The sequence below is a fragment of the Cygnus olor genome, chromosome 10 (assembly GCF_009769625.2).
Source record: "Cygnus olor isolate bCygOlo1 chromosome 10, bCygOlo1.pri.v2, whole genome shotgun sequence".
In the NCBI taxonomy this organism is placed as follows: domain Eukaryota; kingdom Metazoa; phylum Chordata; class Aves; order Anseriformes; family Anatidae; genus Cygnus; species Cygnus olor.
Window position 1 is genome coordinate 4,176,009 of NC_049178.1, and position 22,114 is coordinate 4,198,122.

General features: G+C 38.8%; 1 protein-coding gene across 4 annotated transcripts in view; it reads right to left on the reverse strand.

Moving 5' to 3' along the window:
- The window catches only part of LOC121075510 (CCHC-type zinc finger nucleic acid binding protein), a 93,136-nt gene that overhangs the window by 39,886 nt on the left and 31,136 nt on the right, over positions 1-22,114 (reverse strand). The window contains exons 6-7 of one of the 4 annotated variants that reach the window (XR_005822995.1): positions 4,074-4,241; positions 3,752-3,839 (exon numbers count right to left, since the gene is read on the reverse strand). The exons of 2 other annotated variants lie outside the window; for them this stretch is intronic. Coding sequence is in view for 1 of the 2 variants with exons in the window: in XM_040568888.1 (XP_040424822.1) it covers positions 9,094-9,154 (61 nt within the window). In the remaining variant the exon portion in view is untranslated. Of the gene's footprint in view, positions 1-3,751; positions 3,840-4,073; positions 4,242-9,053; positions 9,155-22,114 lie in introns of those variants that run through there. One more of the 4 variants, XM_040568888.1, reaches the window with a different exon arrangement.

A 22,114-nucleotide genomic window follows, 5' to 3' on the forward strand; every position in this document is an offset into this window, starting at 1 on the left:
GGGTCACTTACACAAAATTCTTGATGTTAAGAACAACTCTACAGAATAGTTGCTTCAGTATGGGAGACCTGCAAGATTTCCACCTTAGTTACACTTAATGTGACGAAACACTGAAGCATCACAGTGACAATAGAGACTCCTAAACTGTGATATTCAGTGCCAGGTAATAAATAAACCACAGAATGATATTAGTTTTCTTATGTTTCCCTTTAAGAGCTTGCAAACTAGGACAATGAGAATGAAAAGTTAGCTGAGAACCAGATGTACCAAGAAGAACCAGGAGGAACTGTGATCCAAAGAGTAACCGAAATATTACAAGGATTATGCTGGGCCCATTTGTCCAATCTCTTCCCGCAACAACAGCCCAGTGAAGGCAGAACACTTCCTGCATGTAAGTAACGTGGCATCACTTACAGCTGGCAGAACTGCTTGGGGCTGGCTTTCCAAGTTTCTAATTAGTTGAGCAAATGTGAATACCAAATACTATCTATGCCAGGAGAAGAAAATATGCCAATGCTATAGAAGTTGCCAAATGGCTTAAAAAATATAGAACCTTCTTTATGCAATGAAGAAAACGGACATACAATGTCAGTTGCTCTGTTCAAGATCTTTGCTTTATGGGTCTTTTACTCTGCATTTTTTACTTATAAAGAGACAGAGAAGCTGTGTTGTCAAAAATCACTTTCAAGCAAAAAACAGACAAACAAACAAACAAACAAACAAAGCAATTTCAGTGCTACATACAACTATATTCCAAGTGCAGACCACTCTTGTTCTCTCAAAGTGGAGTTTTGCTGTTGCAAAACTTATCTGAGGATAAGACCAACACTTTTTCTGTTTCTCTTGATCTGTAGTCTTTCTTCGCAACAAACAATTAAGCCTGCCAAAACTTAGATAAATAACAAGGTGAAGCATGCGGGCAGGAGTTGAGCATTTACCACCTAACTAAATGAACTTTATTCCCTTGATGCTGCAGGAGGAAGAGTGGTTTAGTGAGCTACGTATGGGATGGGCAGTCTGAGCACTGTACTCTAATCTGGGCTCTGCTGCTGACTCATCATGTCACCTTTGGCAAATAACTGCCTTGATACTCTTGTTTTTTCTTCCGTGAAGTGGTCACACTCTGTTGCAGACACAAGTTACCGAAGTTAGAGATCCTAGAATAGTTAGGATGAACAATTTCCCAATCACATAAACTGTCAATTCTTAATTTTGTTCTCTTTTACAGGAAGAAGGGGCAGCAAGTGACAAAATTAAAAGTTCAAGCAAGGTAATTCAGCTCCTTAGTCTCAGAGAGTGGATTTATTCCAGCTGCACACCGTGTAAAATTAAGGTAAAAACCTGAGACCTAATTACCAAAGGCTGGGTGAGAGACGGTGCTCCATATTGTTCCTAGACAGAAATGGTAGTTGGAGGTATGAGTGTATTGAATGAGCTATGAAACGAACTTGGAAAATCTGACCTGTGAGATTATTGTCAGCAGTGATCTGCTGCCAAGTAGCTTATTCTTATTTATTCCACTAAAGTCAACCTTGCTGACACAAGCCTTTTTTAAAGGCAATCTGCTTTGTGCATGCCTGTCCTGTTACTAGGTTACTAGAGAATAAAATATCTGTTTTTTTGTAAACCCCTGTTCTTGCTTTTGGAAGTCCGGTCACACAAATCTGTTGTAGAACAGATCTATTTGCATCTTTGATTTCTGTTTACTTACCCCTAGCCTTTCCCAGCTATTCCTTTTTTACATTTTGATGAATTCCTCTTGCCTGCTTTCCCAAGCCCTGCCATAAGATAAATAGAGGATTCAGACTATTTGGTTTTGACCAGTGCCAAGGTTTTGCTCGGCAGCGTGCTGATCATGGCTGCAATTCCTGGCTTGCAGGGATTTGGGATCCAGTTACATTTGCTGGCGTCAAGCAGACTCTACAGACCACTGTGAAATATTGAATCTAAAAATAAAAGAGTTAAAAAGTATGAAACCAAAGAGAGAGGGATATTAAAATTCCAGGAAAATCATAGAAAAGTTTTGAAGAGACACATAAGCTGTCTCAGGGGAAAACACTAACATATTGGGGGCAGTTTAAATTAAGCCTATGGGTTTGCCTTTTTTAGCTCTGTCACCCATGTGACGCTCAAGAGTTCAGTGTGTGGGTCCAGGTATTTCTGCTAACACAAAGAACGCATTACAGCCTTTTGGAGAGGCAGATCGTTCTGTCTCAGCTTATTCCCTTTGCTCTGCTAAGAACTGTTAACCCCAGGTACACTTTGTTTCTGTTTACCAAAATCCTCCCAGATGGGATCCCTTCTCAGTCTTCGGATTTCTCCTTCGGATGAAAACCACTCCTGATGGTGCCAGCAGGCTAGCTGGGCGTGGGAAGCATTTTCAGGCTCTGGTGAGTCTCAGGGGGGATGAGTGGGGGAATATTATTTTCACAGTTTTTGCAGAGGTTTTAAATTCTTTTTTTGTACAGTGACATACAGAAGATTAGTTAATCTGTGAAATGTCCAGGCTAAATGATCAAGATTAAATACCTGCGGGATTAAATACTGCTTCACAAGGTTACAATAACGAATCTGAGCTCAGATAGGAAGAAATGAGTGCTACTTCTAGGAGGCATTTTATGAATTTCTCACGAAAAACTTGGTGGGAGTTTCCTTGTGTTCTGAGGAAAGATGCAATTATCTATGAAATTGTCTTTTCCTGTTTAACATTAAACCAGCACAAGAATTAGATTTTATTAAGTAAAAAGTTGCATTTTAAGGACAACTTTTAAGGGCAACTGTCCTTTCCTCACTAGCACAGTTCCATTTTAGGATTTCCAGACTGCCTGTTTTTGAATTGTTTGCAAAAATTCTTTCTAGATATAATCAAGATCTTTTTGCAAGAGACTTTATTTTTGCCTCCTTTTTGATGCTTTGAAATTAAAACCACGATGACTGTGAAGCGGAGGTTTAAAAGTAGATGTGTGTTTGCATAACAATGTATTATATATACACAATACTAGAGCTCCATGGCTACCCGTAATTGCAGTGATAATTTATCTGCAGTAGCTCCTTGGAAGTTTGCATATAGGTCAGAAGTTTCCAAATGATGATTGAGATTATATGTGTTATGGATTGCATTCTCAAAGTATGCCACGGTTTAGTCATGGGACTCATTAGCATTCATGAGAGCTGTGAAGTTTTGCTCCTTCATAGCAAACCAAAAGTCCAGCCCTGTGTACCTCTACCAGCCCTGTTCCAGGTTGCTGAGATGTTACAATGCCCCCTCTTAGCTCTTAACTCAATTTCTCAATGCATTACTGCAATGGATTCTATTGCAGGCGATGGAGCAATAGGACCGAATACCTTACTTCCTTGGCCTTGTAACGTTATGCAATTTTGGGATGGCCTTGGTTCTTGATCTGTCTTAAGTTTGGTAGCTCACACTGTGCTTTCTAAAGAAACCTAGAAGTGACCTCCTGCCAGAATTAAGTGGGTGTTTAAAACTGCACAGGCATTTCTCTTGGGGGTCCTTCTAACATTCGGACACAGAACCTCTGTTGTCCCAACTGTGTGACCCGAAAGTACCCAACGTGCAGCATTTCATGAGTTATGATTTTTAATAGTATAGTTAAAATGAAATGTTATAGTAACATATAATAATTTAAAAGGCACAATCCAAGTATTTTAAAAACTGTACTGCTAATTTATATTTCTTAATTTCTCTCGTTAGCTTCATGGTACAGATTTGGAGCTATATATTTTATTTTGCATCAGAGGAAAAGCTAATGGAACCAGCAGGCAGGCATTTGAAGCTCTTTCACATTGTCTCAGGCTGTGTGTGTTCTAAACAAAGACACCTAAAAAATAAGGATGCAAAATACCTGTTACTTATGTATATGAACGTGACGTATTCCTTTATAGTTTTGCAGCACATCAGGTTTGCAGCTTAATAGCTGATTAAATTTGCCATACAGTGAGAGATTCTGAGAGTACAAAGGAACTAAATACATTGCTCTGTTACGCTATGGAAGTCACTGGGTTAGTGAGCCTGACTTAGTGTGACTCAAGGCAGAGCTGCTGTGGGAACTCACCCCATTAGGAAATAGCCAGAAGGCTAAGCCAGGATCAGAAGCCCAGTGAGCCAGGCACTGTACACACACACCTACAAGAGGGTTCACTCCTTGCTCTCAGTCCTGCTGGGCTCCTGTAATATCTCATCAAATTGTTGTTTCAGCCATAGAACAAATTCTTTGAAGCCCCTGTTTAATAAAAATGATTGCATAGGTTACATTTCTCATTAGAGCAAAAAGCTGTCAAACTCACCTCCCAAAGATTTTTAATTTTTTTCCTAGATAGTCTGAGGTTTAATACATTTCAGCCATGTATTTGGAATTCATTTTAAGGATGTAACAGCCATTTGTATCTTATGATAGAAAAAAGTGTCAAGTGTTTTGATGACTGTCCAGAGAGGGAGAATTTCTGACAGCAGGTCAGAAGCCCCAAAGAAAGCAATAGCATCCCCTCTATTAAGCTTGTATCAGCCAGGTCATTAAGGTCTGGAGTTTCTGCCTGACTCCTAATTTCTTCAGCTGCCAGAGAAGTCTAGCTTCTCTTAACTCCCTCAGTCTTGTGCTGTATGTTGAGGTTCTTGTGAAATCCTTCCTCTTGCAGCTTAGTAAAAATAAGCGATTACATGCCTAGTATGCAACCCTACCCTACCTTTTCTTGCAACTGAAACAGAGGTCAAGACAAAAGGTAAGGCACATGAAATACCAATTATTTTCCAAAACGTAGAACTGAGGCAGAGACTGAGTAAGTTGTTCAAGGACACACAGTTGCCACTCTTGGTGAAGGAACCTAACCAGACTCACTGAAGCTCACAGGAAGCTACGACCACCACAGAGGAAGAGACGAGCAGACTTCTGTACCAGACAGATCCAGTTTAACGGTAGGACAGAGCGCTGTCAAAATAAGCTGACTTTCGGTAGAAGTAGAAAAGGTAGAAGTTCTGAAGGGAAGCCAAGATAAGGCAAACCAGAATCATGGAAACCTGAAAGCTGCTTAGCACAGTCCCAGATCTGTTCAAGTGCAGTGAGGAAACCAAGTGTTAGAAGGAAGGAGGGGACTTTCTTCTTATTGTCCCTCTGAGGTACTTTGTAAGTAAACGCGTTAAAAGTCTCATCCAAAGTCTGGGCGTTGTGTTCTCTCATTATCACGTCCAAACAGTGCAACCAGTGATCATGGGGTATGCCCTGGGCAACGTGCAAAAATTTCTTGAGGTTTCACACAGATGTTTTAAGTTTCAGGGCTTCAGTGTTTAAACCCCACTGTGAGGAAGGACACCAGGCACAATGTTGGCCCCTCGCAGCCATGTAGGAGCTGCTGCTGTTTATTATTTGTTTGCTGGGGATTGCAGATGACCAAGTGACTCAGCCTCTAAATAAATCTGGTGGATGACCAGCAAGGGGAACTTTATCAGTCTAAAAGATGTCAGTAGACACATCTTTAACCAAATCAATCAATTCATCAAATTTGAAGCACTTGCTTGAAAGACTGGGTACACTACAACTTCAAATAAATAGTTGAAAAATCCTTAAAAGAGTAAAGTTTACTTCTTTTTCCTTCCTGAGAAATTGATCGACTGTTGCTCTTGTATCCACATGGACACCCACACCCACAAAATCACCCTAGGGCAGAGAGCCAGCATGAAAATTTACAGCCCAAACAAACTGTTGGCAAACTAACAAGCAACAGAAATCAGAATTTTGTACTTGGAAACACCAAGCAGGCATGGTTATCTACACGACTCAGATGTGTATATTATGTGTCATGTTCTCAGATAGCTTTGAAATCTAGCATACTATCCTTATATGCTTCAAGTAACTCCATCTATTATTCTATACCTTTTCTTTTGGTTGTATGCAGCCATAAGTATTTCACAGAAGTCAGCTAGGTTTTTGTTAACTGCGTTGCCTAATATACCCCAGGTGTCTTTGCATGCATTTTCACTATTGTCAGCAGCCGGTGCTAGCCAAACTGGCACCGAGAACAACTGAACTGTGTGGACAGACTGGAGTATGCTACTGAAATTCTTTGGCTATCGGCTGGCCATACAAACATTGGCAATTCAAGATCTGCAATGCTGAGCAGGGTTTAGTGACGTCTACACTAACGTTGCCCCTTTTCCTGTAGCTATATTTAAGGCCCACGTAACCAGTGTAAAGGAATTAGGACTAGCTCTCCCAAGATCCAGCTCACAAAACATTTTCATGAGTTTCTGGAGCTGCTAACTAAGGTAGTGGCAGAGATCATTTTGTTTGGTGTCCATTATTTTCTGCCTTGTTTTAAAGAGTGATTGCTGGAGCGAGTAGGATGTGTTGCATCTGAATATCAGCGAGGCAGGAATGCTGCCAGAACAACCACAGAGCCAAACTTTTAGGCAGTTTTCCATATCTACAATAAAACTCAAGTCTCTAGCAAAGTTATCTAAGGAATCCGGGCTTAGAACAATAAATGAAAAAGGAATGACACAGATATGGCTGTGCCATGAGGGAAAAAAAAAAAAAAAAAAACACTAGGCATTTAATGACTTTGGACACAGTTTCCTACACAGTTGTATCACTGCACTGCTTTTATTCCTCACAAAAATCTGAGTCAACTTACTGCCAACTTCAGTAGATAGGTTCAGATTCTCATTCTGAATCTGGGTAATCTGGGCAAATGAAAATGATCCTGAAGAGAGATCAAAAGTTATTGCCCACCCTCACCCATTCAAGTGCTACATGAAATAAATTATGATCCTCTAGCCAATGACCAAAATGCTGTGTATACTTCCATCCAGTGTTTAAATTATTTGGTGCCCCAGCTACGTTATAATTTGTAACAGCAGATAAGGATATCTTACTATATTTCTTACTCCACTGTCACCCCCATAGGGCAAAAACCTCAGATGCTGTGGCTAAACAGTGCCTGGCTGGCCTGTTATATTAAAACAGTGTGATGTACAATGGCTGGTTGCTGCATTCTCTCTCTCTTTTTTTTTTTTTTTTCCCTTCAGCTAGGGAATGAATATGGTTCCTTTTTCTGTCTTCGGTTGCTGACTTCCAAGAAACTTGTAGAAATTTAATTATTTTTGAGACCTTGGCTCATGTGTTAAACACGTCTGTAATTTGGAGCGAGAGATACACTGAACCATTACATAAGCTTCCTTTTCTTAGGAAAGCAAGCTAATCAAGATTGTTCCATGAAAACCCCCACACCCAAATGACTGGAAGTGCATTTTTTCACAAACACAGACCAAAGCCAAACACTAAGCATCAGAAGCCCTTTGCCCAGTGTCCTTTTTCTTGGCAGTGATACACGCTTGTGTTTCAGAATGAAGCACATATTGTTTGTCATCTGCTTCAAGGAAGGAGCTTATATGTTTTTAATAGTAATGTCAAGTTACATTTCCAACAATTCAGTCGAATGGAAACCATTGAAAGATTACCATTAATCAGGCTGCAAGAAAAAGAATAGGTATAACCAAATGGAAAAGTAGTAAGATTTTTTTTCCTGAATGCTAGGTTACTGTAATTCTTCCCTCTAAGCTCCTAAGCTATACTCTGTCTCATATCACTGGCAGACATCCCATACATCTTCAAAATCTGAAGCAAAAAGAATGGGACGGGTATTCTGGGCATTCATACCATGTCAGATTAATATTGTTGGCTATCTACTCTGCATACCACAATTAAGTCAGTGCTGCCTCAGCTGCAAACTAGTCTGGATCACGTTGTTGTAGCTGATGTGGTCACTACCTGCTTAATTTTTGAAGTTTGTATGCTATCTTTTTTCTGGTGTTCATATGTTCCTATAGCATGGATTGTGCTGTCCGCTGAAGCCCTCTGTGCTCCTTTCCAGTACCTCTCTGTAGGTGGGGGAACAAGAGAATTTTGATTGTACTTTCCCCCCCAAAGGTGCTCAAAGCACAATCACTCCCAGTGGGTGAGCCAAATGGGGGTAGTGGTGCCATCTGTATAAACAAGACCAGCAGCTGTGCTCTTGTTGTGTGCACAGCTGGAAGAACGGACCAGCATTTGCAAGAAAATGAACTATGTTCCCTTTGCTATTGAGCTGATCCCTTCACAAAATGCTACTACATTTAAATAGTTCTCCCACAAAAAAAAAAAAAAAAAAAAGTGCTTGGTTTTATATATTTTAATCATACTGCAACAGAAGTTTAATTGAATCCCTGTTCATTTTGATACTCAGAAGTATATTGAATTTGACAATGAATTGAATAGAAGTATATTCAGTTTGATACTCAAATTTAATACTTGCTCATGTGGACTCCAGAAGGTATGCAGAAGCCCCTGCTTAAAGAACCTCATGTCTGAGGATCCTTAGCGTGTTCCCTCCCCTGAATATTTTCAATCAGTGACTGCTCTTATCTTCAGCTTGAATTTTGGGAGAATCATCTCATCAGGTAGCAGTGTCAGGGGGTTCAGACAGAAGAAACCTTCTTACTTTGGAGACACTATAGAAAGAATCCAGAACTCTTACACAAAGTTTTATTCTACTGTGCCTTGTACCCTTATTAACTCACAGGACAAGAAGAAAGCATGTATAGTTCCATAAAGAATGTGGACTTTAATTGAAATGGACGACCACATCCCTCTGGTGCTCAAACACTCTGGTATGTGAAATGATTGGTTAGGAAAAAAAAAATCAAAGTTTTGGCAGGCCCTGGTTTTGCACACCCCAAACACCAGGCAGACACCTGCACAAATGTTTGCATACAAATAAAACACTGTGGACACAGAAGCCTGGAAAAAAAACCAACACATCTAAAAGCTGAACCACACTATGGAAGCCACAGTTCTTTACTGAACTAGCGATTAACTTAAAGTCATTGTACTAAAGGAAAAAATACAGAGCAGAAATATTTTTGCTAAATGATGGCAGATTCATACCCTTTGACACAAGTACTTTACTCACATTTTTAACTAGTTGACTGAATTTTACACGGAGGTATTTTTAGCTGCACCTGTAGATTGTTTTTGCTTTTTTTAAAACGTCTACACACATACCTGTAATCTTGTAAACTTTCCCACTGTATCAACACGCTGATCAAAGCAGCACCACACACTTAACCATGTCGTGGAGGTTCTTGCCCGCAGGCAGGGATTGCCTGAAACAGATGATCCTGCTTTATAACATGCACAAGACTTAGAGCATCCTTTTCTCTTTCTAAAACAGGGGAACCTGCAGGTGGACAATGCAGGACTTAAACTGTTCCTAAGCAGAGGCCACAAACATGTTCACCTTGAAAGCTCTTCCAAGCTCGCCATGCTATGTTAGATGCTGTTACAGAACCATAGGCTGCTTTCCCCTGTCCATGTGTTGTGCATCATTTATAGGCCAGGTGTGAACTAAAATGCAAAAACAAGTGCTTGAACTAAAACCATGCATTTATGGATAGCAAGACAACATTTTCTTAAGCTGAACTGAAATTAAGCCCAACCACCAGCTTATTTTTATTTCCTTTTACCAGAGTTATTTTCCTTCTTATTACATACATGGGAATAATTCTAGTATTTTTTTAGGCAACTAGAATTTAAGCTGTCTACTTATTCATTGGTGCCTAAAAAAGCTAGTTAAAACTGAGTATCTTCTGCAAACTTTCATATGGAGAATTATTCAACCTTTTTTGTTAGGAAACGTAATGGATATCAAACAAACCTGGTAGTTACGGGAACTACATGATATGAAACACTTTTGGATATAGAAGCTTGTAACTACAGGCAGAGACAGCAGTGCTCCTACCTAGAGTGAAGGGTATCCAAGATTTTCTATGATAAACCTTGAGCCTTTTGTTCCAAAAGCCAAACTTTGAATACTTGGGATTAATTATTTTTCTGCAACATTCATTCTGAACTGCCTAGGCTGTGTGCCTGATCTTTGAATCTACTTTCTTCACTACAGGCTTTTTGCATTTGGCTTATGTGCAGCATGCTATTTTTAATCTGATTCTGCGTGTATACACAACTACAGTGGTGAGTGGAGATTTGCTAATAGTACAAAAAGGACTTGTCCAGAAGCAGAACATTGCTACACCGTTGCATACACAGAGCTTATCTAATGACTAACTACAAATAAAAGGAAATCATTTACTGGGGGAAGGCTGCATAGTTCTAGTGCAACATTATCTTGCCCAGTAGACCATATGGGAAGCCTTTTAGGGAAACATTGCATCTCCTTGCAAGAAAATTGACTTTCTTTCTACCCAAAGCTCATATATATTGAGTAAAGAGCCTGGTTTGTCTTACTATTCTTACATTATTCTCAGGATTGTTGGCTGCTTTCCCACATATACAACAGAACAGAGACAACAACGAAAGAATGGGCATGGTAACAACAACAAAAAAAAAGAGAGAGAAAGAAACCTCATTTCTCCTACTCCATGCTCTTGCAGAAAGCAGAAGTCCATGAAATTGCTTAACAGCAGAAGATATTTCTTCAACAGAGGAAACAGCTGAAGAAAAGGCACTATACTGGTCGCAGTAGTTCCACTCTTAGAGAAGGTACATAATTACCCTCTAAAAAAGAGGGCAGGCTTCTGCCCACTGAGAAACAAGTAGGCCACCCATAGCCACTATCTTAATCTAGACCAAGGAGACAGCTGGTAAGGGCAGTAAGGCTGTTATCTGCTACTAAGGGTGGCAGCAGGCAGAAGAGGCTACATGAACAGCTGAAGGAACAAAAGGCAGAAAAAAATCAGTGTTTCTCAAAATGAGAAGGAAAGTAGAATCAGTATTCTAGTTCAAGGTAGTTCAAGGCTTTTTTTTTTCTCCTGCTGCTGCACTAACACAAGATAGTGATTTGCAATAAATTCTGCTGCTGCTTCCTCCCCACCTTTATATTTGCATTGACTTGTACAGCTAGACACGTTAATAGCAGAATCTTCTCAAACTGTGACAGTAGAAGATGCTTTATTGCAAAACATTTGCCTAAGTGCAAAGTGCCAAATGCAAAATAACAAGAATAACCCTGATTTTGCAAAATGGGGAGGAGAAAGTGGGTCAAGCTTAAGTGTACTCGTTGCAGATCTGCCGAATTGCTAACACCTGAAGCTAATGGGTAGCAGCAGCAACTGCAATTGCTCATTGAGGTTCTCCTTGCCTTATTAAATCAAGTCAATACATGTTCAATGATCAGAATCTCTCAGCTTCAATCTTGTGTTGGAGCTCAGGGGAGGAGACTTGTATGCTGAGGGCTTCACTGTTCTCATAAGAATAAACAGTATAAAAATGGAAGTATGAGTGATCTGCCTTGCCTGGGGATATTATTGAAACCTGGTTACATGTAGATTTATACTTATTTGGTGACGGCAACTCCCCCTCTGAAGTCACCTGTAGCAGGTGAGGAATTCCTTGGGTGTATCAGATACTTCATTTAGCTTTGGGCAGATAACAAGAAAAATTACAGGTTAGCTAGCTAGTTCAAAAGAGAAAAAAATGCATTGCAATTAGAGAGTCTATTATAAGCAGGAGACTAATACCTGCCAGGCTGCATTCTGGGATGCTGGGATCTGTTCCCAGTGCCATCAGATGACATGCAGAAGAAGATGCAGTAAGTACAAGGCTTTGATTTTGAAATTATATACATAAATATATATACACATATTTTTTTTTTTTTAATCTGAGGGAAGATGGTAATCACTGTTTAATCAAAGATAATGTTTTCAAGGTGTAGAAGCAGCTCTGGTCTTCTTCAGATTATATATTAAAGTTGGCTATATACTTACAAATCTTGTGTTGTCATGAGAAAGAGTTTCAAATTGTCTGTGGGGATGGTTTTACTCTGAACAGTACACCATACGTTGCCCACTAAATACAAAAATATATGGTTGCTGTCTGGAGAGAGCTAAGTGCCTAGTATATAACGTTAGTTAAGAAAAGTTTTTAAATGCTAGAACTAATTTTACGTGTGGACTGGAGACAGCTCCAATTTTATGTTTCCACAAAGTATGTAACAGATCCTTGTGACAGCTCGGTGTCCCCTTCGTATGTGTACAGCTCATAAATTAGATAAGTGCTGCTTAGAAATGCTTTATATGCATACACATCTTGGGGCCTATGTGGCAACACTGAATGAAGCAACCAGCACTCAGGAATTTACACAGTCACTGCAGTTATTTTACAAACTTATCAATGTGCAGCCCAATTGGCTATATTATCATCCACTATTCAGATTAACCGTTTCCCATAAAAGCCTCCATCTCTGTATTGTGATGCTTTTGATGTGTATAGGCATGTACAGGAGGGGCTTCTTGTAGTGATTTTATTCCCCAGATAACCATTCTTTTTTCCTGATGTGAATGTAGGAACCTTTACCTGAAAGACTAGTAGTGTAAGACCGCCCAAATACTGCGTTAATTCACGATACGCTACTTAATGCAAAATGATTAGTTTTAGATTTACAGAAGATTCAATTCTTTAAGAGGCATTCAAATATGTCTAGAATACCAAAATTAATATAACTTCATGCTGTGAACTTTATACTATCCTGTTTTGCTTATTAATGACATATCCATTGGCCAGAGTTAAACTGTAAGAACTAGCTTAGTGTAGTGCTGTGAAAAAAAAAACAACCCCAAACCTGCTTCAATTCCACCCAACCTGCCTACCTCAGTCTCCCTGCCAGTTTAATTGCTCGGTCCAATCTTGCAAGTGAATGCCTCCTGCAAAGTGTTTTTCAGCAACTTCATGAATTTGGTTTCTTTCACAGGCTTGCGTTTGGATTCCTTTACATGTTGCCAAAAGCTCCCAGTTCTTTCCTCAAAGTCTCAAAACCCCAAATATATGCTTTGCCTGCCTTCCCAATTCTCCGTATAAACACAAAGCTGCAAGAATTCCATGATAGTCTAACCTCCATCAGGAATATCCAAGCAATTGAAATTGTTTAAAGAGCTGTGAATTTTTAACTTGCATAAACATATGCTACTCCTACTCAAAGTTTATTTGCTAAGGAGGACTTGTGGAAAAATTATTTCTCCAAAGAATTACACGAATTACTGAATAGGCTAATGAAGAAGAACTGTTACATAAAACCAGAGCAATGTCTTAGAAATTTTAGACTTAGTGTTGTGCAATAGAGCTTTATATAAGTACCCAGATTCAAATTTGGTTATTATACTACTATTCTTAAGCTAAATAGATGCTGTGGTACATAATGAACAGTCACATTCTGATCAGGATCATGGTAAATGAAAGAGATTACTGACTGAAATGTTTATTTATGGACAAAGGTACTAGAGATGAACCATGGAGTAACAGGATCATCATTCTTTGGTATAGTTTAGTGAAATGAATACTTTGTGCTTGAAGTACCAGTGTAGCTTTCACACCAGTACTTTTTATGCAGTGTTTGTCGTGCTTCCTGTTTTCCCCATCCACTGCAAATTTAAATTATTAACTATCAATTTATATGAAAAATATTATTTATGCTATTGCACTATCTCTTTGCTTACAACAAATGGAACCCTGTCGGTTTATGACAAACTGCACCAAGTCCCACCCTTCTGTATCCTGCATCTCCAAATGCGAATTCATACATACTCCATGGATACAGTTTGTCTTAAAAAGACAGTTTTTGTTCTCCTGGTTTCAATTACACATTAAATTCTGAGATTATAAAAAGATATGATCTCATTGCTTAACTGTCTCCAACTACCAGTGGATTTATTTTTAATTCGACAAGCAAAATGCAGTATTTCATTGCTCTTTTGAACAGTGCAGAAATCTTAATGCAATTTTGCTAGCTTTTACATGCATGTTGTGCTGTTTTTTTCTTTTTTTAGAAAGACCTGATGAGAAACAAAAACGTATTGGGCATGTTAACAGAGCTTTGGTGGTCCCTCTTCTATGGTGTAGTAATAAGACACAGAACATTCAAGTCAGTCTTCCACTAGTGGAGAGGAAAAATCATTGAGGAAACTAGGTGTTTACCATGATGCTTGTCTTGTTTACTTTAATCTTTGTGCAAGCAGTGATCAGAGATTATCCAAGAAAAACGTAGTTTTGAAATGGTAGTGCCAGGAAGTAGGTCCGAAGCTTGAAATATCCAGTGGCTCCTACATCATAAATGTCGAGCCCTTTCAAATGTTGCACTTGAATTACCTACAAAGGGTATATCAACGGTCCTAGTGAAGCTTGTGTCGTGGGATTGGTACGCATATCTTAGTTTTATTGAACTTTGGACATGTAACAATATTAACATCTTGAGCATAGATACTAATGAGCCCCTACAGGATTCAAACTGCTTTCTATGGTGATACCCATGATAACTTCTTCTCACTACTATTACTTGTTTCTTTACCTATACTAAAACAGGCAGGTATATAACCTGATCACGTCCCCTCTTGCAATGTAGCATATATTGTAAGTGCTTGAACAAAACAAGAAATGAGCACAAAGATAATTCAAAACATTCAGATTCTCTTAGGTTCACATAATTTAACTGCTTAGAGTCATGTGGTTTATCACTAGTTGGGCCTTAACATTCTGCTCCAGTGGAATTTGTTGGGGAATATCAAAAGCAACTGAAAAAAAGTTAAAAATGAAATATAGCTTCAATCTAGCTGTATTGTTCAATACTGGCAAATGCAATACTTCTTTCAAACAAGCAAAAAAGCAATTGTCCAAGTAAGTTGTAATTGCTTTCTAACAGGAAGGAAAAGATGCTTAATCTCTTTCAGAAGTAAAAATTAGTCATATGCAGAAAAAAATCTATTCATATGCAAAAATCACTCATCTATAAATTGCAGCTGTTTTCAGATGCAGTGTTAGATTACTTGCTATACCCTGAAAATAACTGCAAACCAGCAGAGAATGCTTATGTATATTTATTTCAAGTTAATTACTTATGCAAAATGCATCTGTTGGATAACACTGATAAAGCTCATGATTTTTCACATTCCTTATCTTGCACAGTGATTGTTCAAAATGTATCTCAGTTTAGAAAGAGCTCATCAAGAATCTTTCAACAAAATGTTTTTTCCTTGGAAAATGACATTCGAAGCCAAAAGCTTTGCATGGAAGTTGAGCTATTTTGGTGAAGCTTTTGTCAGGAAAGGTTTCAGTGTTCCAAGACAAAGCTTCTGGTTTAGATGACAGTCCTTCATTCCAAATTAGCAAATAATGTAGCAAACAGGCCACTTGCTTAGAATAAAATAAGCTTCAGGATTTTGCTCCTATTAATGTGTATTTCTATAAAGAAAAATATCTCCCTTGGGAGAGACTGGAAGACCTACTGAGAAGCAGTCACCAGAGTTGGGTTTGGGTATCCACCTCAGTTATGGCAGAACTTGAAGACCTAGCATGCAGATGAGAGAGAGAGAGAGAATTTATCCTTAACTTTTTATTTGATTTATTGACAAGTTTCAAAAATGGTCCTGTCTTTACCCTCTAAAACTTTTTTTTTGGGGAGGTGGGGGCTCTTCCCAGAATACTTGACGTGTTGGAAGTGATTTCTAATCCAGAGAGAACTGCTTTGCAGGTGGCAAATAAAGTTGCACTGTTATGGAACTCAAGCTAGGAAACAGAAGGCTGCAGTCACTGTAGCATAAATGAACCTGAATTCCTCCCTTCAGATAAAAGAAGCAAAAAAAAAAAAAGTCAAACCTGAAGGAGGCTCTATGTAGAACTTGCAGTTTATTCTGTAAGCAGGTTTACGTAGTTGAATTATTTAGGAGGTTAAGGAGCAGAGAACTAACTTTCTTTAAAGCAGAAACATCCTACTTGAGCCTTTTGTGTACAGTACCACAGCAATTTTTCCCCTTCCCCCAAGAGTTTTTAACTATCTTTCTCTCCTAGCACCATCCCCTTTCATACTTAGTAGAAACTAAAATGCCAGACTCTTCCCTCTCCAATATGCTTCGTGATAGGAAAACAAATGGATGGATGGAAATGGAAAATGTCTTTAACTATAAATTTAGTGGTGGTATTGCAGAAATAACTTCAAAAAGCCCAGGTTGGATGCCAAAATATCCCAAGGAAGAAAATTTCCACAACAAAACCAAGAAAAGCATATGGAGGGAATGTGTTTTATTTAGATTATCCTGAGCACTCTGAACTTGGCTCTGTAATGTTGCCAGTTGTCCTAAATGTATAGAATGCAATTTGCCTTTGGGGTACAGGAACTTTTGAAACTGCCTGATTATAAACGCTTCCAGCAGTACCCCACGCTCTGTTCCACCATTCTATCTGGTTACATCAGTTAGTGAGGCACCTGATCACTAGTTACAGCAGCCTGCTTTCATTTAATCATGGTTTTGATGCCCTTACTCACATTTCTACTCCATGTGGGTTGCAGTGTGCACCTGCTCTTACCACGCGCTTAAGACAGCTTTTAGACTGGAGTTCTCTTCTCAGACCTGAACAAACAGAGGAAACACCAACTGTTTCTCAGACCTCCCCTAAACTGAGAGGGAGTGTAAAGCCCAGCTGGCCTGCCGTTCGCAGGAACAGATGGGGAGAGGGGATGAGTGCTGGCCTGGACTTCTGGACATTTTCTGTTTCCTTTCCTCCTATGAAGATGGCATTAATGACTGCCCTACCTATTTAACCTAAGCTGGAAAAAATCATATTGTCTCCTGAAAGAGAGAAGGACAGATCCATCTGCCTTGTGGTGTAATGGCCTAGATGTTCTACCTCAGGAGATAGAAGTAGCAGAGAATTGAAGGGAATTTCCCCAGACCGGGCTGAAAATGATACAAGAATTGAGCTGCTAGATTTCCAAAAGACTGGCTGGATCACAGGACAGAATCATCCTACTCATGGTAGAATCATGTGAATTAGAAACACTGCTGTCATAATTCAAAGGAATTGGTCAGGGACTATAATCTTGGTTTGGCTTGAGGAACAGACTATCTCCTGGATGAGCCATACCGCTACCAATATGTGGAAGAATTTCCCTTTGCAGGGTTAAATATGGAGTTATTGATATACAGCTGGCTTCAGGACACCAGAGCTTACTGCTAACAAAATGTTGTATGTTGGCAAAGAATTTAAGGTAAGTTGTTGCCACACAACTTTTATTTCGAACTTCCCACTGAAAGTCTGCACACGCTTTCCAAAAAGATCCGTAATCCACACTCCTTGCTATTTTCCAGAACCCCTGATATGGCGTATCTCAGCAGTGTTTAATTGTCCTTCACATTAAAGGTTAGATGAATCAAAGTAAGATAGAACCGTATGTCACATGACAGCTTGGAAACAAGGTGGTAATCAGCTTTGTTCTTTAGGGAACTTGCTGATTTGTGATGGTATTTGCATTTCATACCTCCTGACATTTACAAATTTAGATCAATATAGCTGCTATAAAATAATGCCAGAGGGACAACTGAGCATCTCTAACTATTGCAATGTGAGCTGAGCATTAATTTTCTTCCTTCTTTCACGGGCCATGGGAAGAACAGGGTTGCTAGCCATAAAACTGCAATGTTCATATGTTATAATGTCATCTCAGTATGCTGATAAGTGAATAACTCCCCTAACTTTGGTTCTGTTACATTTTGGACAGCAAGAGCAGACTGTCCATGCCGCAGGTGTTCTAGCGAAACTCCTCCTAGATAGACATTAGATTTTACAGGTGTGTAAAACAAATGTACAAGTACTATGAGTAGTAAGAACGCATAAAAGATCAAACTTAAATTACAATCAGTTTTTCCTAGTGGGAAAGGATATGCAGCATGTGTGGCTTTGGCAAGCACGCCCTTCCATGATAAGATTCTCTACTGATAACTGAGAGTTATTCTCCCTCCTCCCCCTCCCCCCCTTTTTAGTTTAAAGCCATTAAATTATTCCGCTTTCTGCTCTAGTGTGTACTTTAATCCTTCTTCCTGTTCAAAGTGTTAGTTTTTCTTTGGTTTCCAGTTGCTTGTCCTTCATTAATATTTTTTTTTCCATACTTTCCAGTTAGTAGGTATTTTGGGTATATATTTTTTTTCAATATTCAAGTTACATCTTGTGCTAGCAGGAATTCTGCCTTATGAATGGGTATGTCCCTCACATAACCAATGCTGATGCCTCATACAATTGAAAGTGTCAGGGGAAGCACGACAATTTTCTAACCTTGGAATGTAAACAGACCCTACCTGAACAAAGCATTTTGCAAATATGTTCCAAAATGTTGGAACAGAGTCTTCTTTACAGTAGTGCCCAGAAGTCTTGTGAAGTTTAGCTTACCTTTGCTTTATCCTTCCTCACTGAGGTATAAAGTTTAAAATTAGAACAGAACATGACTGAAAACTGCATATTAAAACTGTCTCTAATGTCTCTCAGAGATGACCTCTCAGATTGCATTTGTGACGTGACCTGTTCTCCGTGAAGGCTTGGAACCTGGTGGTACTGCCCTGGGTATACCTGGAGCATACCGAGAAGTCTGGTGCCTTGTGAACGTGCAGAAGGACAGTAGGTATGGGCGCTTACGGAAGTTGTGCTTACAGCTGCTCTGGAAATGGCCCTTTTAGAGCCTTCTAGACATAGCCCATGTAACACAGGCATGTGCAAAACTCACGGCAGTGCTGAGGTTTTTACCTCAGTCACTAGTTCAGTGTTGTCAAGTCCTGAGACTTCCCTGAATCATGCAAGTTTGGTGAAGGCTGGTATCAGTCCTGTGAGGATATGAGAATTCATAGCCCTGTTGCGGGTTGCAGCCTTCCACAAGGACAGGACTCTTCTGAAAAACTGCCTTCCTTGCTGTACTGCCAGGCTGCTGCTTCTAGCAGTGGTGATGCTAGGACTGGAAGCAGAACTAAGTCTCTGTCAGCAAGGAGACTGAAATGTGAGTGTGGGAAAGAGCTCTTGAATTTGGGGTCAAGTAAACTTGAGAGTGGTGGTGGTAATATAATGTGTGCTAGCCTCTTATCTTTTGGGGGAAGCTGAGGGAGTTGAAACAACCAAACAACACCTCTCCCCACCCCTCCCCTCCATGGGACGGATGTAATCTTTAAACAGGATTTTTTTTTCCTGGTATAATCTCATGATTTTGAGTCAATGATTTTTTTTTCCCTTTAGAAACTGTAGGTGCCACTAACTACAGATATTCCCTGTTCCTGCCTTGCTACTTGACTTTTCTTGATGTGTACTTTTGCTAACAAAGTCATTTTGGGATTCTTGAAAATCTCTTATGTTTAACATAGTCTCAGAACCAGTAAATCATTTAACATCTGTTTAAGCACATTTCAATTACTCACCTAAGTGACTTGACTAGTTTCTGGCAGAGCTACAGCTTGAGCCCATCACTGCTTTAAATCCAAGGCCTTTGTAGCTGTCATTCATTATAATCTAAAACTCGCTATATTATGGTGTATATTTTTATTCTGCGTTTTATCTTTCGGACACATCATCTGTGTCTGTGAAGAGAACTAAATGGTACAAAGCATCACATTTCAGTATTTGAGTACTCTAGAATAAAAGTAAACTGGAATGAATCAATGGAGATGGCTCATAAGAGTGACTTTAAGAACCAGGAGCTATCACAGTCTCCAAAGCCAGATGAGTCTGCTCAACTCCTTAATCCTGTTACGATGTGGTAGAAACAGAAGGTAATGCAAAATACATTTATTGGCTATTTTAAATTCAAGACCAGTTCTAAAAGATGGATTTATCAAGTCATGTGCAACTCAGAACTTTATTTTGTTTTCTTTTAAAGGAGATTCTAAAACTTTGTGTGGCCGTATTCCAAGCTGGAAAGAGCACTGCTTCTCTCATGTGGTTTGAAATATCCAGCCACTTGGCCAATGATCTCATGCACCAGGGCATGTGGAATTAAGCTCTTGCTTGCATTAGTATATTAACACATCGCATACAGTCATTATCATCTCCTTTTTAACCATTCACAGTTCAGCACTGTGGTCTAGCATTTTCCAATATATGCTAATAGAAATATTGGAAGTTGTTTTATTTTCTTTCTGGCTTGTTTAGGAATGTTTTTAGGAATGTCTTTCTGGTTTGTTTAGGAACTAATTACACTTGTGAATGAGGCTTCTGCAAAATATTTCAGACTTTGGAAAACGTTATCTTGAAGCCTATTACTGTAGGAGTGGGAGAGCAGGCTGGCAAGGTTGAAATGCACTGCATCACATTGCTCTGCTGCATCTCAATTTTTCCTTTGTATGTTTATTTAAAAAAACACATGGTAGAAAAGCAACAGATCAAAAATCCTCCATATTTGAGAAGTCATGCACCTCCTTCATGGGGATAGAGATTCATAACTTCTTCTGCCCAAGTATAAAAGTAGATATATGAATGTAAAGCACTCCATTAAGTGGCTAGTAACTCTTCCCAAAATGAAGGGTTTTTTTCCATCACTTTTGTGCAGTGCTTTGCACTCATATGCCAAGGTTTCAAATTTTTCTACTATGGGATATTGATGTAAGCATCAAATGCATACAGATGAATGCTGCCCTTGACCTGATTCAGTGCACTGTGGCTAACTTTTTTGTTGGCTTGTGTTTTTCCCAGAGTTTCACTGAATATAATTTTTTTCAGTTTAAAAAAAGCAAGGACTTATTCTATGTTCACATTACATCACTCCATGTGACTACTTCTGTAGCTATTTTTGTAGCCTGTGGTCATATCACTTAGTTCCTAGAATCAGGATGATAAAGTTTAACACTGAATGATAATTTATTTAGTAAACTTCTGTATTTTTTTGACTACAGAGTTCCTCATTTTACTTCTCATTTGAGCTTGGCTTTTCTGTAAACTGTCTGTTTACTAATGTTGGGTGGAGTCTGCTATACTTTCCAGAATACCTGCCTGGGAAAGTGTTCTTTCTTTCTTCTTCTCACCCCACCTTATTAGGTCTATAGGCTTTCTTTTGTGAAGTCAGTCCTGTGTGCTTTAAGTTTGCTTTTTTAAAAACATGCTGCACATTTAATGTTGCTCTGTGTTGCCAAAAAAAAAAAAAAGTGCCACGTATAAACAAACAATGATACCAACATATTTCTATATGCTCTGTATCTTAATTCCAGAAGCTAGTATCTCAGATACTTCTTTAGGATACACCTGTCAAGGATTTTCAGGTTATTAACAAAATTTTTGTAAATACAAAATAGCTTTTTAATTGTTCAAATTAAACTAGCTGGTATTTCTACTTTACTGTAAAAACTTTCAAAGTATTTTTGTCATATTGGTATTTTTTTCTCCGTTTTCTGGATGTTGGAGAAAAAACTGTGTGTTCATACTGCGTTAATTCTACAGAGGTCAGTCAAGGCAAAACATGGAACCTCAAGAAGTTTGTGAGGATTTTGTAAAGGAACAAGAGCATCCCTAAATCTGAGCCATAATTCTTCTAAAAAGCCTAGGCGTTCTTAGATCGGTAAATCAGGATTCTTACAATAACGGAGCATTCAGAGAACAGACCTGTGTTTAAATCTTGTCCTAAATCTTTCTCAAACTAGGAGATGCACGTGCTTTAAACGATAAGTAATCTGTCTATTGATATACATTACTTATGACTATTAGCCAAATTGGGACTGGTCAGAACCCTATGCTTCAGGCATGTTTTGGAGGCAGAGAGAACTTGGCCATTCAGTATTTCAGTAAATGGACTAAAAGGAAAGTAATCCATTAGTCATTCTGGACAGAAATGAAACAAAATCAGATCTGCACTCCATCTAAAAATCTCAATCCAGAAACAGCAAAGGGACAAAAATAGCTTGAAATCATTTGACTGAGATGTTGTCACTTAAATTATGAAAAACTGATAATAATCAATATCTTTGTTTTCTCCACTGAAATCTAGGTGCATTTTTCTTCATTTTTTAATGTACAGAAAAAAATGTTTTTTGTAATATTGGCTGCATTTTGTAAAAGTAGAGATTAATTTCAGAATAGTTATGTATACCTTTTTGGTGGGAATCTGCTGTGTAAATTTATCGCGTTCCATGTGCTTGCTACATATAGCAGAACATTAAAATCTATGATTTTTTTTCAGAGGTGCATGTAAGTTGAAATTTGATAGAGTTCAGATGTCTCTGTTACAGTCATAGTGATACGTCCCATTAAACAAATGGAAGGTATTTTCTTTGTAAATTACTTCTAGATTTATTCAGTTGACCCCTGTCAATAGGGTACACATT